Source organism: Leuciscus leuciscus (assembly GCF_965113295.1).
Source record: "Leuciscus leuciscus genome assembly, chromosome: 12".
Classification (NCBI taxonomy): domain Eukaryota; kingdom Metazoa; phylum Chordata; class Actinopteri; order Cypriniformes; family Leuciscidae; genus Leuciscus; species Leuciscus leuciscus.
The window spans coordinates 31,976,566-32,003,024 of NC_138736.1; the positions used below are offsets into that span (position 1 = coordinate 31,976,566).

Consider the following 26,459-nt stretch of genomic DNA (forward strand, 5'->3'; position numbering starts at 1 on the left):
GATGGCCAGGATATACATGACAGCATGAGATAAACGAGAGCTCATTAGCATGATCTAAATGAGCCCTTTTTAGGCAGCGTAGGATTTCTCACTGATGTAGGCTATACATATCTGTATAATGCATAATGTAGTATGTATAATGTATTATGTAAGCTGCTTTAATGGCTATATAGTGAAAGTACCTGTGCATTTGTCTCTTCTTCTTCCATGTTATTGCTTTCATAAATGTCTCATGACTTTACACTAGATGCGATATCAAAATTCATTGAATCATTGATAATTAGTGAAAAATTCAAGGAACAGTGAGATAAGGTTCCTCATCAGGCCTTTGGCACATGGGTTGTCTAGAACACGATTAACATAACCGTCAATACATGATGAGATACAATATTAATATTTGTAATGTCACTAATCAATATATTATTAGCTAGATTGAATCTATCTATCTCTAATGTTTTAAAAAGGATTTTTCTTGGTTATATGAATGTTAAGGGAACGTTCCATTTTATCATTTTTCAAACATGGGAAAGTTACTTTTAAATGTTCTCTAAACATTCTGAAACAATTAGTAACACATAAAAAATGTTAGACCAATGTCCAACTAAAACGTTTCAGGGGGAAAAAAAGTTCCATGAATGATAATGTTTTTGTTTTCTCAGCGTTTTGAGAACATTATTAAAGACCAGACAACTTTCTGTTCTATTAACTTTACTGGAATAATGTTCATAACTTTTAACACAACCTTGCCAGAATGTTAACCAAAGTTCTGAGAATGTTCCATGTTATCTGGGTATCTAGCTATGTGCTAAACATATGCTAACATGCTAGTTGTGATCATATCACAAGTATTAAATGTGTTTAAAAGTGCAAAATATAAGTGAAACTGGTTAATTATTATGTTAATATAATCTTTCAAGACATTTAATCTTTGCAAAGCTGTTTAGTAAAAGCCATATCCCCACTTTAGAGACCAACACATAACAAAAAAACAAAAGAAAAACGCCTAAATATGTGGAGGCAAATATGGTTAAAATAAAGTTTGAGAGAATGAATGCATATGTGAATGAGTGATTACTGAAGTGCGATTCTTATGTCAATCTTATTAACTGTCTTCAGGGGTCTAACCTTAGTGAACCAATACTGTGGGATGACTTGGGGCTCCCACGGGGCCACAAGGGTCCCCTGGTGTGGATTCCATCCCAAAGGCTTTTAATTATTGAGTGTCAGCTATCATAAGCACTCTAAGCATCTGATATTCCAGCTCTTGAGGCGAAGCACTAAGATGGACAGCATGTGAAAGTCAGCTGGAGGATGTCAGAAAGAGTTAGATCCAAGTACACAAGCCAGAAAGCATGCCATAAAACTACATTATTCAAAAGCAAATCTGTTTATTCTCATGCAAACAAGGCCCGGAAATGTGAACAACATAGTATGTGGACTGCATAGTGTTCCCATGTGCGCCACAAACGCAAGTCCCACATTTGAATGGCGACGGAATATGTTAAATTCCTGCAGAAGGGCATTTCATCAAACAAAAGCGAGGTGAAAAAAAGTGCCATTTTTACACTTCTGCAACACTGGAAAATACATAGTACATTTACGACTAGCACCGAAGTCGACTGAGAAAGTGGCACAAACATAATGGATACTTAATAATGCCTAAATGTAAGCTATAAAACCGATGTCTGTTCTTCATTCACGGATGTTTTGTGGAGATATTGGAGAGGGGACACAGTGGTTGCAGTACCCTTACAACAAATCTGGCTCAAACAAAAGGACATAATGATAAGTTATTGCACCCCTTTGGCCGTTTGTCACATTTGGGGCTGTCGACACACACACACACACACACACACTATTATTACAAAAATGAATCACAGGCATGAACTAATTTGCATACAATCAGAAATTAGTATTAAGAATGCTACACCTCTTTGTAGTAATAAAATTGGTAGTGTTTTGGCCAGGTTTCGAATGTATGTAGTAAAATATCACAATAATGAAAATGACGAATAAAACAAACACAGAAGCATTTGAATCGCGACAATCTCGACTTCCTCAAGCTCCTACGACGCTTCCTCTGTTTTGATCTTCTCTTCAGCTTTATTCTCTTCAGCTTTATTCTCTTCAGCTTTCGCTCCTTCCTGTTCCACATCTGTTTTTTTCTCTTCCTCTGGCTTCTTCTCTTCGGCCGCTGCCTTCTCGACCACTGGCTTGTCTTCTTTCTCCGCCTCCTTTGCCGCCTGTGGCTCTGCCTTGGGCTCTGCCTTGGGCTCTGCCTTGGGCTCTGCCTTTGCATTGGCTGCCGCCTCAGCCTGCGTCTCCTGGGTTGAACTCTCTGCTGGTGCTTCTTTTTCCAAACAACGCTGGTCGCTGAGAGCCTGCGCTAGATAGCCAATCAGATTCATATACTCCTGGAAGTTGACCTTCCCATCCTGGTTGTTGTCAAGCTGTTGACGCATGGTTTTAACTGCCTCATTGTCCTCTGAGTCCTAAACACAAAGTTCCTCAGATGTTAATCACTCATGCAACAGGTTTGCGGCTTGTATTGATTGTCATTTAAATGGTCATTTAAACTGCTGATAGTGATACAACATCCAAAATAGATTCTAAATTATCATTAATAAATCGTTTTTTTTTAAAGATAGAAGTCTTTTCTTCTCTATTGTGATGTATATCTGAGTGAAACGGCTTCTCGAACAAGAAAAAATGTAGGGTCGGACTTGATTTTGTCTATTGGGAATTGATTGGGTGGTTGTGGTTTGCTATTGGTCGATCTCATGTGAGTGACAGGTTGTCCCAGCCTCACGCCAGTAAACACATCCGAAAAAAAGAGATGTCTCTAGCCGGGTTTCCATCCAAACGTGAAGTGAATCTTTTCAAAGTTAGCAAAAAACAAACAAATGCGAATTAGGTGCGTTTCCATCAAGTTGATGATGACGGTGGTGTCGGTAACCTAGTAACCAACAGTAAATAAAACACCATCAGTGGAAACAGCCGATTAGTCAGGTGGTTTAATGTTCGCTATGGCAGAATTTATTTGGCAAATGCGTTTCCATCTCCCATTATTCGCATCAACTCTTTTTCGCAAAAACCACCTCAAGCGAGCGTAAACACTTTTTTGTGAAATTAAGGGATTTTTTTCCAAAATCTGTGTTTCTATCACTCGTTTCTGATGCGATACTTCAAAATGCGCATAAAAGCAGGGTGATGGAAACATAGCAACTGCAAGAGGGAGGTGAAGCTTAAAAAAATGATGTGTTGTACACGGATAAATCACTTATAATAAAAACTGCAATAAAAGAAAAAAGAGAATAGTCCATTTTGATTTCGTGGTGACTTTAAATATATAAATCTACAGCAAGTTTATAGTGTTTTTTTCACCCGTTTATGGTCTGCCATGCAGGCACAATGATTGTTTAGAAGATTAATAGCCCACTTCTCCACAACAATCTGCACGAACCGAGGTATCATTCATGTCCGTAGCACAAACAGTGCGAGATGAACGAGCACCACTAAAAGTTTTCCTCTGTAATTTAATGTGGCACCGGAGCAAATAACACAGCAGCATTCTTCATGGCAAATGACTATTTGGACACAAGTTTGTGGTTTCTGCTCAGCTCATCAAAGTCCAGATAATAAGGAACTGCTCAAAAAAGAAATAGACCAGGGCCGACCTGTAGCCATGGAAAAATCGAGTGTACTGAAAGACGAATATGGTAACTGGATGATGGCTGAATTTCAAATAATGTTTTGCTAGATTGAACAAAACTGAACGCAGCTTCTAACCGTCAGAATGTTCTTCAGCTGGCTCTTCACAAGGCTCTGGAACTCCTTTCCTCCGAGGCTTTCCTTGCCCTTGGACGACTTCAGGTAGACACCCACCACACTTTTAATTGCTGCCTCCATCTTTGCTTTCGCTCTACAACAAGATGAAAAGAACATTTAGTAGACATCTGACATTAGGGATGCACGGATATTAAAATGATGGCTGACGGACGATAAATGACCAACAAAATGTTACTGTACACTATTTTGTTGAAATAAATTAAAAATAAAATACTAAAAATCAATCATTTTAAAAGTGAATTTAGGCATCACAGCATTATAATGTACAGTATAAACATGGAAAATATTTGTTTTTAGATTTGCTAAAGATTACAATACCGTTCAAAAGATAAGTAGGGCCTACGATTTTTGTTTTGTTTTTGAAAGAATTTTCTTATGTTCACCAATGCAGCATTTATTTGATCAGTATAAACATAAATATTGCGAAATAATATTACAATTTTAAATAACCGTTTTCTATTTGAATATATTTGAAAATGTAATTTATTCCTGTGATGCCAAGCTGAATTTTTCAGTGTCACATGATCCACCAGAAATCATTCAAATATGCTGATTTGATGCTCAAGAAACATTTCAATATTATTCAACAGTTGGGCTTAATATTTTTTCAGTACTCTAAGATTAAGAGAAAGTTCAAAAGAACAGCGTTTATTTGAAGCAGAAATCTTTTGTAACATTATAAATGTCTTTACAGTAATGTTTGATCAATGTAATGCATCCTTGCTAAATAAAATTATTAATTTCCTTTAAAAACACTTTTAAACAGTAGTGTGCATTTAACTGTTAATTATATATTAGTGTTTTTAAAGAGTAAATTACATGAGCTTTGATAACAGCAATCTAACTGAGGGAAATTGTGATAGATAGATAGATAGATAGATAGATAGATAGATAGATAGATAGATAGATAGATAGATAGATAGATAGATAGATAGATAGATAGATAGATAGATAGATAGATAGATAGATAGATAGATAGATAGATAGATAGATAGATAGATAGATAGATAATCTATTGATTAGCGACATTACAAATATGAATGTTGTATCTCATCATGCATTGACGGTAATGTAAATTTAAGTTTAATAAACAAACCCTAACCCTAAGAAGAAGTGGGGTCATTCGGTGGTTGGCGACATGCCAAGCTCTTAACAAGTTAGAGACAACACTCTAGCCACAGTACCTGAGAGTGTACTAGGGTGTGGAGAATGGAAATCTTGGGGGTTAGAACTGACAGTCAATTGCAGATAAGGGAAGAGAGAAGAAAGAGGCAAGTCGCCAGTGGCTGTCCTGATCTTTGATAGGTCATCTGATCTACCGATGACCAAACCACACAGCGGCTTCATGTTTCTCAAGGGATTACCGACAGCTCAAACATCCCTTCTTTCACTCACTCACTCACTCACTCCTTTTTTCTGTAGTTTGTTCCTCTTGCTCTTCACACCTCTTTTAATATAAAGAATTTAGTCCTGCTTTTAACTTTCTTTCTTTCTTTTCTCACAGATAAGATTTCACCTATGCAGGCACACGTTCACTCTCTCTCGCATTCCACACACCTTTTTTTACTGGCTTGTCAAAGTTTCGAAGGAAATGCCAATAGCCAATCACCTTGTCTCAATGAAGACATGGCATTACTCAGATTCTTTGATGAGGTGCAGACGGTCATAACTCAGCTATGTTCGGCATGAAGATCAGATTTTTGGGTAATTTTCCGAAAACCTCCATTAAAGTGTGTTTGATATATGCAGCGGCAACAATAAGTAAAGACATCTGTAGTGTTGTTGTTATTTGTTAAATAAAACTGGTAACACTTTACAATAAAGTTCATTAGTTAACATTAGTTAATGTATTAACTAACATAAACTATAATGAGCAATTCATTTGTCACAGTATGTATTAATCTTTGTTAATGTTAGTTAATAAAAATAGAGTTGTTCATTATTTTTCCATGTTAGTTCACAGTGCGTTAACTAATGTTAACAAATACAGCCTTTGATTTTAATAACGTATTAGTAAATGTTGAAATTAATATTACCTAAGATTAATAAATGCTGTGGAAGTATTGTTCATTCTTAGTTCATGTTATAAGGTAGTTAACTAATGTTAACAAATGAACGTTATTGTAAAGTGTTAAAGTAAAACTATTAAAAAACATTTTCTTTATGAAATATAAATGTTAGTTGAAACACTTAAACTTACACAAAATGTTTAAATGTAGCCTTGGCATCTAACTAAAATACATAAGTGTAAGTTAAAGTATTAAAATGACTAAAACTAAAACTGAAATAAAAAGTATAAAAAGTAATAATAAAATAAAATAAAAGTAAAGTATAATAAAAAGTTTTAAAAAGTAAAAACAAAATGACAAACATACCGGTAACAAAATTAGTGAAACTAATAAAATTAGAATGAAAACTGAAAGTATAAAAATAAAAGCTTATTTAAAAATATGAATAAATATTATAATAGGTAGTCGACTACCTCTAAAAGTGCCAATAATATAAAATGATCCTGTTATAATAGCAGAATGCAGGAATGCAGTTTCAGTGCATTAAAAAAAAGTCCATTTCATTGATAAAATCTTGAACAACAGAACTAAGTGTCTGCCAAAGACATAGAAAACACAACTTTTGAAATTCCAATCATTGCTCTTTTACGCAAGTCATTCAGACTTAACCAGAAAGTTACAGCTTGCTTGTTAAGATGAGGATTGGAACCTTGTAATTTGCATAGCTGTACAAACAAAGCTGTAAAAAAACAAAACAAAAAAAAACAGTGACATCCAGCGGTCAGCAAAGGAGCCCTTTGGGATGTTATTGGAGGTCAAAATCTGTGTAGGTGTGCTTGTCATCCGAGACGGTTTCTAATGCCGCCAAATTAGCTGACGCACATTCACACAGAGTTTCCTCTTATCAGCAGTAATAACCACATCGACAGGTAGTAAGCAATTAAGAAACATGACCATTAGCCTAATTTAATGAGAGAGAGAGAGAGAAGGAGATACAGAGATGACGCAGTACGCATATTAAAGTTTCTTGTTTCATAGGCTGTTCGAAAGTGAGAAGGACTCTTTTACACTAGCGTCAGGTGGAATGGTGCAGGAAATAGGCTAGTTTTCTACTTCCTTGGCACACAGACACTCAGCTAATGATGTCATAATGCAGCAATAAACTATATTATGCTTCCTATTGGCTGTTGAGTATAAACCCTACATACTCGTACAGTGTCTTCATTTGGGTTAAACAAAGACTCAACTCAAAACCTAGCCGGCTGCCTTTCTAGACTTCATTGTTGGGCATCACAGACGTGTTTTGAGTCCCATTGCACCTATGATGCCCTAAAATGCTGTCTGTTATAACATGCACTCTTGAAAATAAAGGTAGCATCAATGGTTCCATGAAGAACCTCCTTCCAAAACAATTGTACCTTTTCATTGCGCAAAAGGTTCTTTATAGTGGAAAAAGGTTCTTTCGATTTTTTTAAAAATGTTCTTTACACTAAGAAAAAAAAATTCTTTTAGGAACCGTTCACTGAAAGATTCTTTGGGGAACCAAAAATGGTTCATCTCTATTAGAACCTCTTTTGAAACTTTGATTTTACGAGGTTTTTTTTAATGGTCTGACTGAAAAATTGCTATTTGAAAAAGATTTTGCATGCTACAAAAGTGTATGCTACTATAAAATGTCCATATATACCATACAAATATAAACTTTAAATCAGAGAATATCATTTTAAACATATATGAAAAATATTGGTTTGCGCATACCTTAACCAAAAAGGCAAATGTATACAATGTAAAACACACAGTTGTTCCCTTTAGCCACTATTTATTTTTTTTCACCTGATTTGACCCTGAACATTCACTTTTGTTGGTGTAATCTAATGAGATAATTTTTTTGACAAGAATAAAACCAGTGTGTATATGTTTAAGTCATAAAAAGATTAGCCTAGTTATAAATGAGCAAGATAAGTGACTTTCTCAAGGCTGTCTCAAAACCTAGTGAGCTACCTACCTAGACAGCATTCTCATAAGCACCTATTCACACAGAAAGCAGCATCCTGACTGAAATGGTGCATCTAGGTGGCAAAATAGTATACTGTTGAGTCACAACCCCTACTGTACAGTCAGGATCCAGTCAGCCCTTATCCACTGTACAAACAATGTCTACATGCGCCCTAGATCAAAAGGCCGTCGCTCTGTTGAACTGAAGTCAATGCTGTGTTGTTGTCTCAAGTCTTACACACCTTCTCTCCACAATCATATTTCTAGTGACTATAGGCATCGTTCACTGATCCTATTGACTCTTTCAACCCTCGGTCTCAACCCTATCCAGTGCCAGTCGTCGAGCCTTATGAATTATTAACGCCTTTGGCCCCTGACCTGGCGATTCCGTGCGCGCTACCCTAGACAGTCTCGAGCTTTAACCCAAAACTCTCTCAGACAGACAGCACGTGGAGGGTAAATAAAAAGTAATGAAGAGAGATCTTCCATTAGGCTACTTAAGTGACTCTCCAAAACAGACATGACCTTTTACTGTTCCTAGACGAAATGAATAAATAAATCCGTGCAAACAACCTCATGAGAAAAAAAAAAAAAAAGGAAAAAGGGACGCCGACATGTGCAGTTTAACAACGGACACTCGTGCACTCTACCGTTTCTCTCCAATGCGCAAAAGAGATTGAAAGGTTTGCGTTTCCAAACGGGCGAACGTGATACGCGCGCGCTCGATCACGGTAAAGACAATACCCGCCGCTCGCGTGCGCCATTAAAAATTCACACAGGAACAACTTTGCCAGTGTATAAAAACTCGTGGGGAACAATCTTCAGGTAGTTCTTATTTTCTACACACTGAAATCACGCGTCGATAAAATAGCTTTTGTGTTAAATGCTTCTCTTTTCTGTTAGCCTAAATGTTCTGAGAGGCACAGTTCTGACTTGGACTTGATTTAATGTTGGCACAGAAGACTTAAAATGTCATAATCTACAAACATCTAGAATTAATATATGACTACAATTATATTATACATATAGCCTAGTATAAATATTAAAATAATGATATACTTGAATAGCCTGATCTTTATAGCATATATGAAGTACATTTTATTTATATTTGATGTTTTATATTCTTTTATTTTTATTTTTTTTAAAGTACCTTTTTTTATCCTTTAAAAAAAATTAAAGCCTATTTAAGATCTAAATATTATATTTATTTTAAGATTCATTTAAAATACAATGCAATACAATAGCAGCAGTCACTGACATCAATTATGTAATTGTTGGCGCGTACAGTCTTAATAAAACGACGCGATTAACAACGCTTCAAATCACTGAAGAATAGTCCAGCAAATACGTAAAGATACGCATTGACTGTGTGCGAAAACGGCAGATGTTTTCAGATTCAGCTGGCTGAGGATGGTCGAAGGGTGTTCCTAAAACGTGGCGTTGACACTTACAAAAACTCTCACAAGTTCAAAACCCAAAGTTTTGTGTTTTAAGTAGGCTATTAGTATTAATCTGTATTGCAAAAAGAAGCGTATTTTGAAGCACTTACCCTAAAATGGGGACAGAGCGGATTGACAGTTCGCAGTAGCTGCAGTAAACCTCTTTTTTCTTTCCCTTTTCTTCCCTACCTCCAAAAAAAAAAAAAAAAAAAAAAAAAAAACTTGTCAGACTCGAATCTCTTCCGTGATTTTTTTTCGTAAACGTTTTTTGCCCCTGACTCTGACAAATGAAAGGGCGTGTACCTGGAGGAGGGGAACTAAAGGACGAACTTATTTAGTTGATTTAAACAGGACATTTGAGTTTTGAGATGATTCATAGGCTAAATGTGATATTTGTAATGATGTCTACTGTTGTAACATCAAACATTATCATACGTGAATGTAGTTTCACACTAGAAATTATACTGGGAATCATGGCTGAGGACGGTGAGTTTTGTATGGAGCTTTAGTGGGAAGTACAAAAACTTTAACCCTTACCTGCACAATGTTTGCACTAGTGTCAGAAATTATAGCTCGGGACATAATGCCCCATTGTTTTATCTTTTACAACATTTCGTAGTCTTATAAAGTAATGAATTTAGTTTCTAGCTGTTAGATGAAAATAAATAAATAATTTCCTGTAAACTATATCAAAATCCTCCAGTAGAGCTACACTGTTAAAACAAAAAAATGTTTTTACACTGCTTTAACTCATTAAAAAAGTTGAAAATCGCTTATTTTGATAAGTTATACAAAATTCAACTCATGTTTGTAAGTCAGTTTAATGTATTTTTAAGTTGAAATGACTTAAACATCCAAGTTATTTTTTTAAGGCAGCAACTTTTTTGTGTGTGTGTAATCTTCACACAGTGGTGACAAATATTTCCAAAGCACTGAATGATTTGTGACATATTATAGGCCTACATTTTGAATTATTCTTATTTAATTTTTTTATTCAGTCCAAGTGTCATAAATGACACTCCGCATGTTTATATATGCTTAGAAAATAAGAGTAAAAACTGCTCCTGAAAATCAATTCCAGGGGGCAAATATTTGCCTCTAATACATTAATTCATGTGAAATATAGAGACAACAAAGTGCTTTCTTTTTTTAAACGCCGCAGGAATTAATATGGTCAGGATTCTTGCTAAATCTTGGAGATTCAATGCTTTGCATTGTGATAAATCTCCAGACAATCTTTAACAGGCCTCAGGGGAGACATATAGTGAATCATATCCCAGTGCCCGAACTTTACTATGATTATCTGTGTTTACAAGAGGCACCGCCTATGTAAAGTGGTTGGTTTGTACTGACTGCTGTCACTTTGTGTGGACTATGGTCATGCTTTAGTCACGCCCGCCTCATCTTTTTTGATCATGCTACAAAGTTCACTTTTGACTCATTTTTATTTCATAAAAAGGTTAAAATTTTGTTCACCCCACATGAGTCGTCTATTGTTGGGCTAAGGTTTCAGATTAAAATCTTGATGCATCTCTCAAGGCAGTTTTAAATTGACAGCCAATGTTCTTCGGGCAGCTCAAAATGTGTATTCAGTTTACTTGAGTATAGCACTTGCAAATAAGATCTAAATCTCCCTTATTATCCAAAAGAAACCAACGCCCTTTCCTCAAGCCACACCTGTAAGCAAGGCAACTGCCGGCACCTGCTTTATATTGTGTTGGAGTCTGAATGTGTCAATAAAGACGTATCGTAACTGGCTTTGACAGTCTTGAAGATCTAAATCTAAGCCGCTGCATGTGCAATATGATACTTGAGAGCCTCAGGCTGGTGTTGAGTTACCATGAAATGATGCTATTAAATCAGATGCGCTACACAAAAGAATGGAAGAGAACAATCTTATATTGCATGGTCAATAAAGAGGCAAGGCAAGATTACCTTGAGAATCAAACAAAGCTTTTATTTTCCGTCACCTGGGAGAATCATTAACTGTGCAACAGCACGGCCTGTGTTATAATTACATCAGGAAGTCACAAGGTGAAATTAAAGTGATTGGATGGCATTCCGGAATATTTCTTCATTGGCTAAAAGCCGCCATGTTGGTTCGCCACATTGCCAATAAGCTGCCAGAACTCCAGGAAGGTGAGCTCTCCGTCGTTATTTGCATCCAATGAGCTCATGAGCTGGTCAATGGTGGCTGGGTCAGAGGAATTCTGTGAGAGAACACATTGAATTAGTCATGTATATGCACTTGCAATGATAGTGTCTCCATCTAGTGATCGTCACTGGTACTCTGCATTCTTTTCTGCTGACCTATTAGTGTGGGGGGGAGTTCCTGTTCTGGATGGGCCAAACAGAAAATGCTCTGATGTGGCATTTTTCCATTGTCTCTGGCATGGTTTAGATGAAGACATTGTGAAAGCAGCTGGTTTGTTTTCATGCACACTAGCAGTAACCTTTCTATAATCTTGGAGTTTTCTGAAGGAAGGATTTGTGTTATTTCCTCCACAAAATCACAAACATGTGACTCACATGGAATTCTTTAGAGGACTGGGATGTGGTTAACTAATAACTCGCACCAGGCCTCTAAAACGGGGCTCTTATCCATTTTGGTGCATTCTTCTCAAGTCTCACAACACAGAATGCTAATCAAACACTGTAAATAACCTTCATTTATTTATTTAAACACTTTTAAAAGATCCAGTATTAAAGGTCACAGATAATAATAAAAAAAAATAGTAAAATAATAATTAATTTTGTAGTAAAATTCAACATGCAGTGTTATTTTAGTATCATTGAAATTGTTACATTTTTATTAATAGTTTGAATTGGTTTTTATTTTCCATTTTAATTTTTGTCATTATTCTGTTTTTCCTTTGTTTAATATGTCTACATAGTCTTTCAATATTTTTAATAGTAGCTATAGCTAAAAATAATAGTTCTTTGCGGCACCTTAGATTCAGCAGGCATGCCTCTTCTTAATAAGAACCATTTTGAGTCGGTTTTATTGTTCTGTGGAGATTTAAAGTAAGAAGAAAAAAAAGCTTTTGATGTTACATGATTAGTTTTTAAGTTCAATGTACTGGTTCCTTTTTCTTACTAAGAACTAAATGGGTTCCAAATAGTAACTTTAGATTTAAAGGGATTGTTCATCCAAAAATGAAAATTCTGTCATCATTTACTCACCTTCAAGTTGTTCCAAACCTGTATGAATTTCTGAACAGTTGATGGACCCCATTGACTTCCTCAGGATGGGAAAATGAACTATGGAAGTCAATGGGGTTTGGTTAGCGACATTCTTCAGATCTTCTTTTGTGTTCAGCAGAAGAAAGAAATTCGTACAGGTTTGGAACAACTTGAGGGTGAGTAAATGATGTCAGAATTCGAATTTTTGGGCAAACTGTCCCTTTAAGTGTAGACCTGAATTTAGGAATATAAATATGAAGTTTACTGACCATTTGTTATACTTTAATAACTCAAAAGGCTTACCTTTACGAAGTTAGGTAACTGGGATGTGACCAAGCTCTGAAACTCTTCCTTACTCAATGTTTTTGCAGAGCCATCCTTCCCGGCATAAGTCTTGAACTGGGAGACGAGCACGTTAATGGCAGATTCCATGATTTAGGGAGTAGGATGGTTCGGTGGCTGGAGATTAGAAGGTAATATACAGGTTAGTCCTTTCGAATAGACAAATCTGGTCTGAGACTTACAATAACCTTATTTCAAGTGTATCTGAGGTTAAAACACAATAAATAAATAAAACATAAATCAAGACAATCAGTAATAAATATATGGTGATCAGTTAAAATGAATTTTGCTTATTTTTATAGGGACAATTCTGTCATCACTTCCTCACCCTCATGTTGTTCCAAACCTGCATGACATTTAGCAAAATGTCCAAGCTTTTTTATTCATACAGAGAAAGTGGATGGTGATACACCACTTTAATTTTATGGGAAAGTGCAGCTTGAACATTCTGCTAGGCAAGTCTTTTTGTTTCTCACAAAGAAAAATATGCATAAATGTGCATACTAAAAATGATTCACAAAAAAAAAGATGTCCAACAGAAGAAGTATCATAGGCTTACCTGGGCTGAGGAGTGATGTTCTGGCTGGAGTTGTGTTTAAATGACCACCTCTCACCTTATATTCTCTCCATCAGACCGCCAAACTCAGCGGAAAACCAAAAATCACGCCCACTGCTCCATTTCACAAGTCAGGATTTTCTTATCTATCTCCTGCTAAAATGTTTCCATAGCAATCTCTTTCACACACATACATACAAACACAAGTTTGTTTCACTATATTAGTGAGGACATTGAATCGACTTCCATTGATTTTAGATCAGGTTAATGGTATTTTCTATCGCCAAACCCCTACCTAACACAACCCTCACAGAAACGTGCGCAAAACACTACAAATAAAAATGTGTTTGGGCCAATTTATAAGCCTTTTTAAGTAGTGAAGACCAGTAAAATGTCCTCATGGTTGGTTGTCATAATACGTCACTGTATAAGTGAGGACATTCGGCCCTCACAAGTATACCATAATACACACACATTGTGTTTACATGTTTTATGGGGAGTTCCCATAGACATAATGATTTTTATACTGTAAAAACTGTGTATTCTATTCCCTAACCCTGAACACACCCCTCACAGAAAACTTTTTGCATTTTTCCATATGATTTATAAGCGGTTTTCTTCATGGGGACCAAAAATGTCTAAATGAAACATTTGAGTTTGGGAGGTTAGAAATTTTTCACAGTGTAAGCACAACCTAACATGTCTGTTGATTACTCTACACCTCCCTATCAGGTTTCCTTAATGTTGTCAATCCAAACAGCTGTCATCAGGGAAACTTCATCTGATAACTCCATCAAAACGTACTCAGCATCAACAGACATACAAAGCCCTCACTCATACGTCTCCTGCAGATCCGTTTTAGAGGTCAATAGTGAATGTGCATGTATGCAGAATATTAACCCAAAAACGTAAATTTTATCATTTTAAACGGGACGGGAGGTATGGTTTTCAAAGGTAAAAATAAAAATGAGACCAGAAATCCTCAAGGAATCACCTATTTCTGTTTTGTCAGTTGTAAATAAACAATGAAATAAAATAAAGTGAACAATGCAATCCCTTAATAAAGAAGAATTCTCATGGCAATGGAACATAGTTTTAATAATCATCATAAATTGATACATTGTGACATTTGGTCTTGTAGGTGGTTTTAAGTTTCCTTTCATATTAAATATCACTGTGCCATATTATAACTTACCTTAAATTATAAGTTCCATTAAATAACTTTTTTTTTTCTTATATTTACAAATTGGACAAGAAAAGGCAAAAATTATATGGTATTCACCCCAGAAGAGTGCAGCAAAACAATAACACAGCTATAATCAAATGATCTTGATGATTCATTACAATGGCTGTTTTCCTAAGATAGAAAGAGGATATAAATAAATGTCCACATCACCACAGTGCAAACTAATCAATTATTGAAACTTTCTCCGGTTCCACTTCAGTTGTGTGGTTTTGGGCAGACCATTCTTTTCAGTAACAGCATTCCTTGCTCACTAGTAAAGGCACATAATCTAACATATCAAATTCCATAAAGGAAAGAAACATTCATTTTGTTTTCTAATTTAAATTAAGTGTGAGTAGAACTTGAGTTGGGGTAAGAAACCGAAAAACCGAAAGCTTACAATGACCTCTAAAATCTCTGGCGAAAACAAAACTTAAAAAGAAACCAGTTTGACACCAGCTTAGTAAGCAAAATCATGGGTATGTGCGAAGAAACCAGGATTTAAAACAAAAGTAAAAGATATTAAAAAATCCTAAATAACTAAAATAAAAATCCTGACATTCTATATTTTATTGTTTTTAAGTCGATTTTGGGAGCTCAGGTAACTAAATAGGGACATTCTTTTCCGATCTCATTGCACTTTCCCAGTTAATTTCGTTCACAACTCCACATGTCCTAGGTGATTGATCTATCTGCAAGTAAAGCAGTTTCATTCATGTGCAAACACTGAATGCTTAAGATGACTGATTCTTTACACAGCAAGCAAGAGTCAAAGGGTTTGGCGTTGAAGAACAGGACCAAGACACCCAACACACAGGTGGGACTTCACTAAGAACAAGACTCCGAAGGGAGAATCCTCACACACAATGCATTAAACTACATCTACAGTCCGTAAAGACCAGGGAAAGTAACAGCTAAGTTTCTTTGTTTTCTTTCACGTAGTGTTTTTTCCATCCGTTCAACTTAGTTTCTAGGGTGGGCGGCACCAATTACGCCAAAGGTGCGGCGAACTTTAACAGTGCCTCTTTCTCAAACTCCTCCATCTCATCTTCAAGGGAATCATTGTCATTGTCATGCTGCTCATCTTCTAAACCATCAGCCAGATCTTCCAGGATATCCGCAACGTCCTCGGCGAAGTCGCTGAAGAGCATTCTGTCGTGAGCGAAAAAGCCGCCGTTGAAGAACTGGGCAGTGAGGCGGCTGAGAGACTCCTTGCTTTCCTGAGGAACTCCCTCTAGTTTGCTTAGGTAGATCTCAAGAAGGTCCTGAAACTCCACGAGCTTCACAGGAACAAGCCCCTCGGCGTCAGCGCAGTTGGATACGCCGTGGCAGCCCTCGGCAGGGTGTCGGTTCCTCCTGAGCTTCTCTTCTTGGTGTTTCCAGAAGTCTACCTGCTCCTTGTGGTGATGATGGTGGTGTTGATGATGCTTGGAAGGTTTGGCCTCCCAAGGTCTTTCCTTTTGTCTTTTTTCCCTCTCCTGCCTTCTCTCATCCTTTTTATGGTCCCATTCTTCTTTGTACTTCTTGAGATGGTCTTTCCTTTTGTCCTTCCCACGCTTCCACTCTTTCCCGCTCCCTGCTTCATCCTTCTTCCAGCGACTGTCATGTTCTTTCTTTCTGCCCCATTCCTTCTTTTCTCCTTTGTGCTCCTGGTGTTTCCTCTTCCAGTCTTCCCGCTTGCCGAGCTGGTCCACCTGTTTGGAGAGTCTCTTCTGCATTTCCACCAAGCTCTCCCTCAAGCCCTGTTTCTTCATTCCCTCCAGCCTCGTCCTGCTCTCCTCCAAAAGAGCTTTCTGCCGCTTGAGTTCCTCTTTCTTATCCCAGTGTTTCTCAGTTCCTTCTGGACTAGACTCAGCAGTGGAAGGCGGAGACCCAGAGTCAGGGGCCTGTTGTGGAAGATCTTCAACTGATGGAGAAAAAAAAAACAGATAGAAGAATACACTGCAGACTTTGCAAAAAAAAAAAAATATATATATATATATATATAAATTACATATTTATTATATATATATATATATATATATATATATAAAAAAAATATATATATTTCCATGCTATTTTTTTCTAAATAATAAAATTTATAACAAGAATAGAATGAGCAAATCAGCACATTAGAATGATTTCTGAAGGATCATGTGACCCTGAAGACTGGAGTAATGATTCTGAAAATTCAGCTTTGCATCACTGAAATAAATTACATTTTAAAATATATTCAAATAGAAAACTGTTATTTAAAATTGTAATAATATTACAGTTTTTAGTGTATTATGGATCAAATAAATGCAGCCTGGGTGAGCCGAAGAGACTAATTTTAAAAACATTCAAAAACATCTTACTGATCCCAAACTTTTGAACAGCAGTGTACATATAAAAGACATGAGCATGCACAATGAAATATCCAATATTGACATGTACCAATAAATAAGAAAAAAAAAATCAGCTGATCACCAAAATGTTGCCGATATCATTCTAGATTACCAATATTTATTGTGCATATAAATATACACTACCGTTCAAAAGGTGGTCAGTAAGACTTTTTCATAATTTTGAAAAAAGTCTCTTATGCTGCGTTTATTTGATCAATAATACAGTAAAAACAGTAATATTGTGAACTATTAAACAGTGAACTGTTTAAAATTGTTTTCAATTTGAATACTTTTTTCCTATTTTCAGTGTCACATGATCCTTCAGAAATCATTCTAATATGCTGATTTTCTGCTCAAGAAACATTACTATCAATGTTGAAAACAGTTGTGCTGCTTAATATTTTTGATGAATTTCTTTCATGATTCTTTGATGAATACAAAGTTCATTTATTTGCCATAGAATTAATTTGTAACACTTTTGATCAATTGAATATAACTTTGCCCTTTTTATTTTTGTTTGTTTTGATTTTAGATCATACTGACTTTTTAACGGTAGTGCAATAGCTAACAAAAAAAGCTAACAATCTCATTCATCTTAGTAAACCAAAAGATGTATTTTGGCTGTTAAATTTACAAGTAAATTCAGAGCCCTTTCCACAATATCCAAATTTAAATGTTGAATTTTACAATTCAAATGCTGTGCATGTGCCGTTCCCACTCTTCCTCATCATACCTGTAAGCTTTGCGAGCTCAGCAACTCGTGCTCTCAGTGTCTGTAGTTCGTCTTTTAAACCAGGCAGTTCAGACAGTTGTTCTTTCAATTTAGTGTTCTCGTTTTCCAGCACCCCTTTCTCAGTGCTATACATTTCTGTTGTCATTTTCAGAGCCCGGTCCAACTCCTGTTTCTGTGACTGATCATGAAAAAGACAAAGAAAGAACATCCTAAGTTCAACATTTTAAAATAATCTCCTGGTACACTCTATAGAAAGTGCATTAAGCCCACTTAGTGTAAAAATGCATTCGCATGCAAAATAAAAACAAACTCAAACACTTTCATGGCATTAAGAGGAAAAATTTTATATGCAAAGGTAGAGAAGGGACTAACCTCAATCTGAGCCTCCAATATATTAATTTGTTTATTCTCTTGAGCGAGTTTATCAAGGACTTCCTGGAAAAAGGTACAAATCCTCAGAGACTGCCACAGGTGAAATCAACTTGTCAATAATAAAAGAACACAAGCAATGCACTAACCTGGTCACTTAATTCTGAACCATCAAAATCATCTGCAGGAGAGAAAATGGATTTTTTAATGTTTGTTGAGAATGCATAGACAAAGTGAAGTGAATTATAAAACTGTTAGTGTCAAACTCAAATGATGAAAGTAAAAGTCAGTGTAGTTAATGCAACAGCAGTCACACAATTCTGGAGTTAAACTGTCTTTCACTGGCATGTTGTGTCTGGATATATGAACCAGGTCTCTCTGGAAAACACTGCTGCTCAAAAGTTTGGGGTCAGCAAGTTTTTTATTATTAGTTTTTTAAAGAAATTAATACTTCTATTCAGCGAGGATGCATTAAATGGATAAAAAAAGACAGTAAAGACTTTTACATTGTTACAAATGATTTCTATTTCAAATAAATGTAGTTCTTTTAACTTTTTTTATTCATCAAAGAATCCTGTAAAAATGTATCACGCTTTCCACAAAACAATATCAAGCAGAACAACTGTTTTCAGCATTGATAACATGATTTCTGAATTATCATGCGACACTGAAGGCTGGAGTAATGATGCTAAAATTCAGCTTTGCATCACAGGAATAAATTACATTTTTATAATATATTAAAATAGAAACAGTTGTTTTAAATTATAATAACATTTCACAATATAACTGTTTTTATTGTGTCTTTCATTAAATAAATGTAGCTTTGGTGAGTAGAAGAGAATGCTTTTAAAGACATTTGAAAAACATTTACCGACCCCATACTTTTTTACTGTAGTGTGTGTTATCAAATTCGACAGTTTACACAACAACAAAAAAACTAATAAAGATTTGCCTTTTGATTTAGTAACCCTGGTCAGTGGTCACCGCTACAAAAACTTCATGTCAGCAGAATCTCAGCATTAAGCCATTTCAGGGTGAGACAGCCATTACTGACACTAAAGAAGTACAAAGGTGAAGTGTGTAATTTCTTGCCAAAAGTGGCACCAAATTGCAATTTGTTTAAGTGGCCTGATCAATAGCGTACATTTGAGGAGCAACCTGTTTGTCCAAGCAATGAAAGTGTGTTTGGCAAAATATGTCACTAGTGGTGGCACAAAAATTATACACTTCAACTTCAACTTCAAAAGGTAAGAGTAGAAGCAACCAGCTCATAAGCCCCTTGGTAAAGCAGTGCATCCTGGGTGATGATATAGGCTGATGATAGAGACTGCCCTCAGGTAAATGTACCTTTTTTTCCCCACTCATTTGTTGAAGTTTGAATATGTGATATGTGAATATGTGATGGGAATGAACTCTACCGTTAGCCCTGGAGGGCAACTCCTATCCACAGCTCAAACACAAGCATATACTGCCACCTAGCTCAAACTATGAACCTACCATCAGATGGGTCAACCACAGAACCTGGAGGCATAATAACATGAATGCAACCACTGAAAATGGGATATTAATGGATATAATGTGGTATGTATTCATAACCATTGACCAAATATGAATCACTCAATGGTCATGGCCAACCGATGTAATGTGTGATGTCATGTTAAACGTTTTGTTGGACCAATTATAAAATGTGACTTTTCAAAATATGTTTTAAGAGTTGCATCACTGCCACACAAAACTCACCGGAGAAAAAGAAGGATCCAACACAGAGCAGGACCAATGCGCCCACTATCAGCTGATTCAAAGAGAAACCTCGTTTCTCCTCTTTCCTCACTGGCAGGTTAAACTCCTCCTCGTCTTCTTCCTCCTCGTCGGAGCTTCGCTTCAACACTATGGTGGGTTGCACATGTCTGAGTCTCAGACCATCATCTTCTGCTGAGGGGCCCGCTGGGAATTCAGCACCAAGAGATTCTAAATGATACAGAAGAAAATAAGGAGAAGCAAGATTAGGAGAAATATGGTAAATGTGGGTAGAAATGGAACTAATTTGTTTGTAATTTGTTTTCTTTTAATAGATGTTCTCCACCATTTTAATATAACATTTTAATATAACATAATATATTAAAGCTGTAACATTTTGCTCAGCACAAATTTTATCATTTAGCAGACGCTTTTATCTACTATTCAAATACATAATGCTTTGATAATGATAATAAAATAATTATAATTAAGTCCAACAATACAAACTAAATATTTTAAATATATAAATGAATTTATAAAAAAATTATATAAATATTTTTATGTAATTTATATAGTCTGTTTTTCTTACTTATATATATATATATATATATATATATATATATACTGAACAAAATTATAAACGTAACACTTTTGTTTTGCCCACATTTTATATATATATATATATATATATATATATATATATAAAATGTGGGCAAAACAAAAGTGTTACGTTTATAATTTTGTTCAGTATATATATATATATATATATATATATATATATATATATATAAATCTCAAAGACAAAACATGAGAAGTTAAAAAATGTATATTTATATACTAATTAAACTATTATACTAGTATTTTATTATATGTATATATTTATTTATTAATAATCAGTAAAACAATACAAAGACTAAGTATCATTAAAAAGAAAGGAAAAAGAGTTTATTGCACATTTATAAATTATTTAAAAAAATTCAATGTCATACCTGGCTCTCTGATCACATCAGGGAATTTATCTGTCAGCTCTATTTCATCTTTCTCAAAAGTAGGCTCCTCCTCAGTCTCAACCGAACCAATGGTTTCTGGATAAGGGCTGTAAGGGGCGGGGCTTTCTGCTGTGGAACCAAAGCCTGTATCAGCCTCAGAGGGCGGGGCCAGGGGCGGGGTTTCAGGGGTGGGATGTACATCAGCATGAATATCAAGCACAGGGATTGAAGAAGATTCAATAGTTTTAGGGGCGGGGCTTATGTCTGCAGTAACATCAGAGACATCGAGAGAGGAGCTCATTTCTCTGAATGGTTCGGGAGTCGAGGTGATTTTGGGCTCTGGTTCCGGGGCGGGGCTTTCTTGGACTGGAACATGCTGGCCGGGGAAGATATCAGTTACGTCCTCTTCAGTGGGTTCGTCAAGGACCGTCTCCTCTGAAAACTGGAAGGCTGATTCTGTAGTGATGCTGAAGGGAACAGCACCCAGAAGGTCACTGTCAGGGGGAGAACTGGTGATAGTGTCATGGATGACAGGAGCATGGATCTCAGGATCAAGCTCAACATCAGCATGGCCAGATGCTGCCATTTCCTCAAAGAAATCCGGGGATGTTTCCTGGCAAATCTGGATAATCAGACAACATACAACTGTAAATGTTTTGGGAGGGAACAGTTTGACATCAAGTATCGAGAAACAGTCTGCACTTCAAATTCAGATGACAGGCGCCACCTTTAGTAGAATTAGTGGTTAAACAGGGAAAAAGAGGTTTGTAATCCATTTCAAATATTTTACAGAAATATTGTAGTTTCAGTTGGATCCAATTTTAAGTGCACATAAAGGTGAAGTCCAAAAGTGATGACATAGAAGAACTATTTTTGGTTCCTCAAAGAACCTTTCAGTAAAATTCTTTTTAATCTTACTGTGATGAAAATTTTAATAATCTAATGAACCTTTTTTCACTATAAAAATTAAATTCACTATCTTTTCAAGGTTATTCATGGAATCATAAATGCTAATAAAAAAAAAACATAAAGAGTATGGCGTTTTCAGATTTCTTGGAGACATTCATGAATGGATATTGGCTACACTGTCTGAACAAACAAATCAGACTTCATCACTGCAAAATGGCAGTCAAACTTTAGACAGTCAGGTTGAATTTTAAAACCAAGTCAGATTTGCAAAGTGTGAAGAAAGTGTGCAAAACAAATACTGTGAACAGGCGTATATTGAATGGAAACTGAACGTCCTGCGCTGTACATACCAGTGGTGATGCACTGACCTGGTGACCCTCCTCTGACAAAATGCTCTCCATCATTGGAGTTTCAGGGTCATGTGACCTCACCTCCAAAGAGCTTCCTGAAATAAACACCGTTTCACATTACAAAGCCCACAAATTGGTGTTACAACTATCACCAATATTGAGATGATGCTGTTTCATATAAGCAGCACATTAATATACATTATAATACAAAAGTTCGAGGTTAGTAAGATTTTTTTTAATGTTTTTAAAAATATTTTATGCTAACCAAGAATTTATTTGATTAAAAAACACACACAATAAAAACAGTAATATTGTGAGATTTAAAATAACTGTTTTATATTTTAATGTATTTTAAAAAGTTATTTATTCCTGTGATCAAAGCTGAATTTTCAGCATCATTACTCCAGTCTTCAGTGTCACATGATCCTTCAAAAATCATTATAATATGCTGATTTGCTGCTCAAGAAACATTTCTTATTATTATCAATAATAATAATAACAGTTGTGAAAACAGTTGTGCTGCTTAATATTTTTGTGGAAACAATGACACATTTTTCCAGGATTCTTTGGTAAATCGAAAGTTCATGAGAACAGCATTTATTTGAAATATAATTTTTTTTGTAACAATACAAAATTCTTTACCATCACTTTTGATTAATTTAATGTGTCCTTGCTGCATAAAAGTATAAATTGTTTAAAAATATATATATTACGGACCACAAACTTTTGAACAATTGAGTAAACAAAATGGTTTATTATCTGTTCCATTAACCTGCTATTTCCTCTGAAAGACTGGGTGCATCCCCAATACTTTCCGTCCCATCATCCACTGGTGCTGCAGGGTCGGCAGCAGCTTCCTGAAATCAAAAGTGCACATTACTACACCTGATTCATTCATTTAAAAAGATAATATCACTGACACAAGCATTTTGACAAAGTGGTTTGCAAACCTCTGGAGAGAGAAGCGTCCAGCTGTTACTGGATGACCCGGAGCTGCCGGTGCTGTTATCAGACATGGCCCTCTTGTGGCTCTGCACAGCACCTATAGTGAAGAGCACCACATTAGTTCAATACCAATGTCTACTGTTCTACACAGACCATCATATTCAGTCAAATGAGTGCTAGCAGTTGCTGTTGCCTTGTTAATAAGTATGCACTGTTTTCATAATTCTAGCAACACTCTGCACAGTACTGTTCTACATTTTGATATTTGGCTGAAATATGAAGCACACTGATTCTTGAAACATGGAATAAACATACTATAAATTTGCCTTTAGTTTTAAATGAATCAGAGATAATCACTTAACACAAAATAATATATGACAACACTGTTAGACAACAAAATCACACAGAATCTGGTGAGTTTTAAACAAATAATTTTAGGTAATTGCGCTTATATTTATGTTTTTACACAACCATGGTATGTCAACCCTCAAATATTGAAAGGAAATTCATATAATTTGTAGAGTATTTAATATAATTTCCTTCATTTTAAGTGGGTCCTATTAGTTGCAAGCAATATTTGACACAAAAGGGTTACTAATGGCTATTGTAATGTGCAACATTTTATTTAGTTAAAGGTATAGCGGAGGATCTTTCCAAATTTTAGATAAGACCCGCCCTCTCCACTTTTTGAAAAGATTGATTGATTCACCAGAATGATTGACAATTAGGAGGACCAATAGTTTAGACTACCCACCAGGAAGTAAAACATCCTCCGCTATACCTTTAACATTGTAAGATTCTCTGACCGTGACAATTCAGTAGATGTAACAGAATATCTACAGCTGTAGTCTCGGTTAATTCATTCATTCAAGTGAATGCTAGATTAGTCAATATTTAGATCCCATATTTGACACATTGTGTTTATATCTGACAGTGTAGACACATTTTGAGTGACAGGAAAGGAAAAACACAATATTAGTGAGAAAATGGAGGAATATTTCACTAACATAAAATACAGTTAAATACATCAAATAATGAACAGATTTATAAAAAATAATGCATACAAGTATTTTTGAACAGATTTACAGAAAATATAATGCAGAAACATATTTGTAACTGTTTTTAGTCTGTTATGTTGCATTCCTCAAGCATCAGTGAACCTAAGCACACTTATTATATAATCCACACTGGCGGACTAAACCTTATTTATTCAATTAAAGAGAACCGATGCAAGCAACAAAACAACGATTACAGCTATTACATAACAACAGACACACAGAACACACAAACACTGCTGCACACTATAAAGCCACCCTTAAATGTGAGCAAAAATGGTCGGACGGCCTCACTGAATTCCTGGCCTATTGTTTATCGCGTTTAGATGGACATATTAGATTCGGTGACGAGCTGTCATCATCATAATGGTGATGCACAGCGTAGGCTGCGCTTTTACATTCTGTTCGGCGGCCAATTCAGCCTTCAGCAACACTACACGCCGAGCTGAATGAACACAGCCCTCTTCCGCTCAAAACAAGAATCCTTACGAACGCATTACAGAAATTATACACGGATGTTCTTATATAAAATGCTTACCGTGCTTAAAACGGCCTCAGTCGAGTTGCGCACGCGTTAATCCGTCCGTTGTCGTTTAATTTCTCCACACGCACGATCCGTCTCGCGAACTTCGCAACTTCGGGAATTGCGAGTTTGCGTTTCTCTCCAATGGGACTCCGATTCAGATCCGCTCACAGCCAATGGGAATGAAGCGTCGTGTCGCGCTCAGACAGACAGCTCATTTCAGCTGTGACTGACAAACGCAGGTGAGAGGGACAATCTAAACGTGAAGTGCTCTCTTATCATTGACTTGAGGAGGAGTAAAGACTGTCCTGACAACATGCATGAACTCTCTATATATAGGGAGAAGACATGTTCTCCTCCAGCAGTGTACTGACACGTCTACAGAGCAAGAGCTAAATCTGTTGGGACTTCCCAAATGCCTGTCTGCTACAGCTGGACTGGCCTAAATAAACATTGCTCTTGTGTTGCAACATGTTCTTTTGTAATTAAGATATCCTGAGCTAAAGCAAATAGAAAGACTGCAGTAGCTAAGCTAACTACTGGTGGCATCTTTATATATATAAAGGAAGAACAACAAACAACATGCAAATGTTTTCATGAAACTGACATGTATGTGCCTAAATGAAGGAAGAACAACAAACAACATGCAAATGTTTTCATTAAACTGTCATGTATGTGCCTAAATGTAATCTACAAAAAATTATAATAATTCTGTAAAATGTGTGTGTTTTTAATTAATGTGTAATGCTTGTTTTGGTGTATCTATTATTAGGTGGCAAACTATCAATTAGAGGCGATTATATATCATTCACCTTTTTATATAACGGTAGCCGACGCATAGCCTATTGTCAATGGCACTATCCGAATTTTGAAATGTTTTGAAACCAAGATTCGAAAAAGTATTACGTGACTTGGCGAGTTCCGAACAACTGATTCGAAACAAAAGATTTGTAAATGTCTCGAAGCTTCATAAAGCACAGTTCCAAAAGTGGCACCGCACGAGACACGGAAAAGTAGCGCCTGAATGAGCGGATTGATATAGCCTACAGCATTGCCATTGTCAATTGTAAAATTGAGTACATATCAATCCGCTGGATGGCGCTATTCACCAATTAGAATCAATTATTCCAGAGAGCCACATCATAATATGGCGTACATTGTGAGGTATTTATATTTTGCAGGTTTATGTGCCATTCACAGAAGTGACTTGGGAATGCCATTCAATTACTGAAGCAAACAGGACACTTTTGTCCATAGTTAACTTGTACTTCTGCTGGGGGACACCTGTGTGAACTTGTAGGCTACTTCATACATTCAAAAAATTAAATAAAAATCCCTTGGACAACATTAAAATTAGTTATGAGCAAAAGGCAACATCACATGGTTGATATTTTGTTAATGTAATGGAATTTGTTTGCTTTTTAAGTGTCCTAATACGTTTTGGGGACACTGTATATTGTCAATAGAAATGTATATTGCATTAAGCATTTTGCACTGCATTGCATTGTGTTTTGATCTTATATTCATATCAGCAACATGCAGACAGCAGTGCCCCTTAAGGTTAGCATATGGTGACCATAAGACTTGCAGAATGTTCTAGTGCCATTATAGAGGGAACTTTCAATGCTTGCAACCAGATCATTGAGGAACCGCAGAGCGATGAGTAATCACTGCAGCTCAGACGTTTCAAGTGCTTTGTGCTGTTTTTGTGAATACTTTCAGTGAACTTTCCAGAGCTCTTGCCAGTTTTATATTTCAATCTTACTCCTTTGACAGCAAAGACCAGCTTGTTATAAACCATGCAGGAGACATATGATCACCCTTGAGACTTTAGCTCAACACTAATTATCATCAATAGCCTACTGCTCTAAGGGGAATTCAAGTA

General features: G+C 36.0%; 3 protein-coding genes and 1 long non-coding RNA gene across 7 annotated transcripts; 1 reads left to right on the forward strand and 3 right to left on the reverse strand.

The window, feature by feature from the left end:
- Window positions 1–1,368: 1,368 nt before the first annotated feature.
- s100u (S100 calcium binding protein U) lies at window positions 1,369–9,553 on the reverse strand. Its single transcript, XM_082187265.1, has 3 exons — window positions 9,403–9,553; window positions 3,790–3,922; window positions 1,369–2,492 (listed from the first exon to the last, which is right to left on the reverse strand). Exons 2-3 carry the CDS (start codon window positions 3,907–3,909, stop codon window positions 2,067–2,069), a joined length of 546 nt encoding a protein of 181 aa, XP_082043391.1. The 5' UTR covers window positions 3,910–3,922; window positions 9,403–9,553; the 3' UTR covers window positions 1,369–2,066.
- LOC309511894 lies at window positions 6,202–8,999 on the forward strand. The gene is made up of 2 exons (XR_014210804.1): window positions 6,202–7,635; window positions 7,671–8,999. It is a non-coding gene; the product is annotated as an uncharacterized lncRNA (long non-coding RNA).
- Window positions 9,554–11,228: 1,675 nt separating the features above from the next.
- Window positions 11,229–13,517, reverse strand: s100a11 (S100 calcium binding protein A11). Of its 2 annotated transcripts, XM_082187269.1 has the most exons (4): window positions 13,377–13,517; window positions 12,779–12,934; window positions 12,242–12,301; window positions 11,229–11,502 (listed from the first exon to the last, which is right to left on the reverse strand). In XM_082187269.1, exons 2-4 carry the CDS (start codon window positions 12,905–12,907, stop codon window positions 11,374–11,376), a joined length of 318 nt encoding a protein of 105 aa, XP_082043395.1. In that variant the 5' UTR covers window positions 12,908–12,934; window positions 13,377–13,517; the 3' UTR covers window positions 11,229–11,373. The 2 variants fall into 2 exon arrangements, with proteins under 2 accessions (XP_082043395.1, XP_082043396.1); XM_082187270.1 differs by lacking the exon at window positions 12,242–12,301 and having other exon boundaries at window positions 13,377–13,512.
- Window positions 13,518–14,452: 935 nt separating this feature from the next.
- On the reverse strand, window positions 14,453–25,023 carry pbxip1a (pre-B-cell leukemia homeobox interacting protein 1a). 3 transcript variants are annotated; one of them, XM_082187216.1, is made up of 11 exons: window positions 24,590–25,023; window positions 23,002–23,093; window positions 22,824–22,908; window positions 22,070–22,146; window positions 20,793–21,414; window positions 19,807–20,034; window positions 19,564–19,587; window positions 18,216–18,247; window positions 18,070–18,132; window positions 17,698–17,875; window positions 14,453–16,504 (listed from the first exon to the last, which is right to left on the reverse strand). In XM_082187216.1, exons 2-11 carry the CDS (start codon window positions 23,065–23,067, stop codon window positions 15,588–15,590), a joined length of 2,292 nt encoding a protein of 763 aa, XP_082043342.1. In that variant the 5' UTR covers window positions 23,068–23,093; window positions 24,590–25,023; the 3' UTR covers window positions 14,453–15,587. The 3 variants fall into 3 exon arrangements, with proteins under 3 accessions (XP_082043342.1, XP_082043341.1, XP_082043343.1); XM_082187215.1 differs by having other exon boundaries at window positions 22,052–22,146; window positions 24,590–25,009; XM_082187217.1 differs by lacking the exon at window positions 19,564–19,587 and having other exon boundaries at window positions 22,052–22,146; window positions 24,590–25,003.
- Window positions 25,024–26,459: the final 1,436 nt, after the last annotated feature.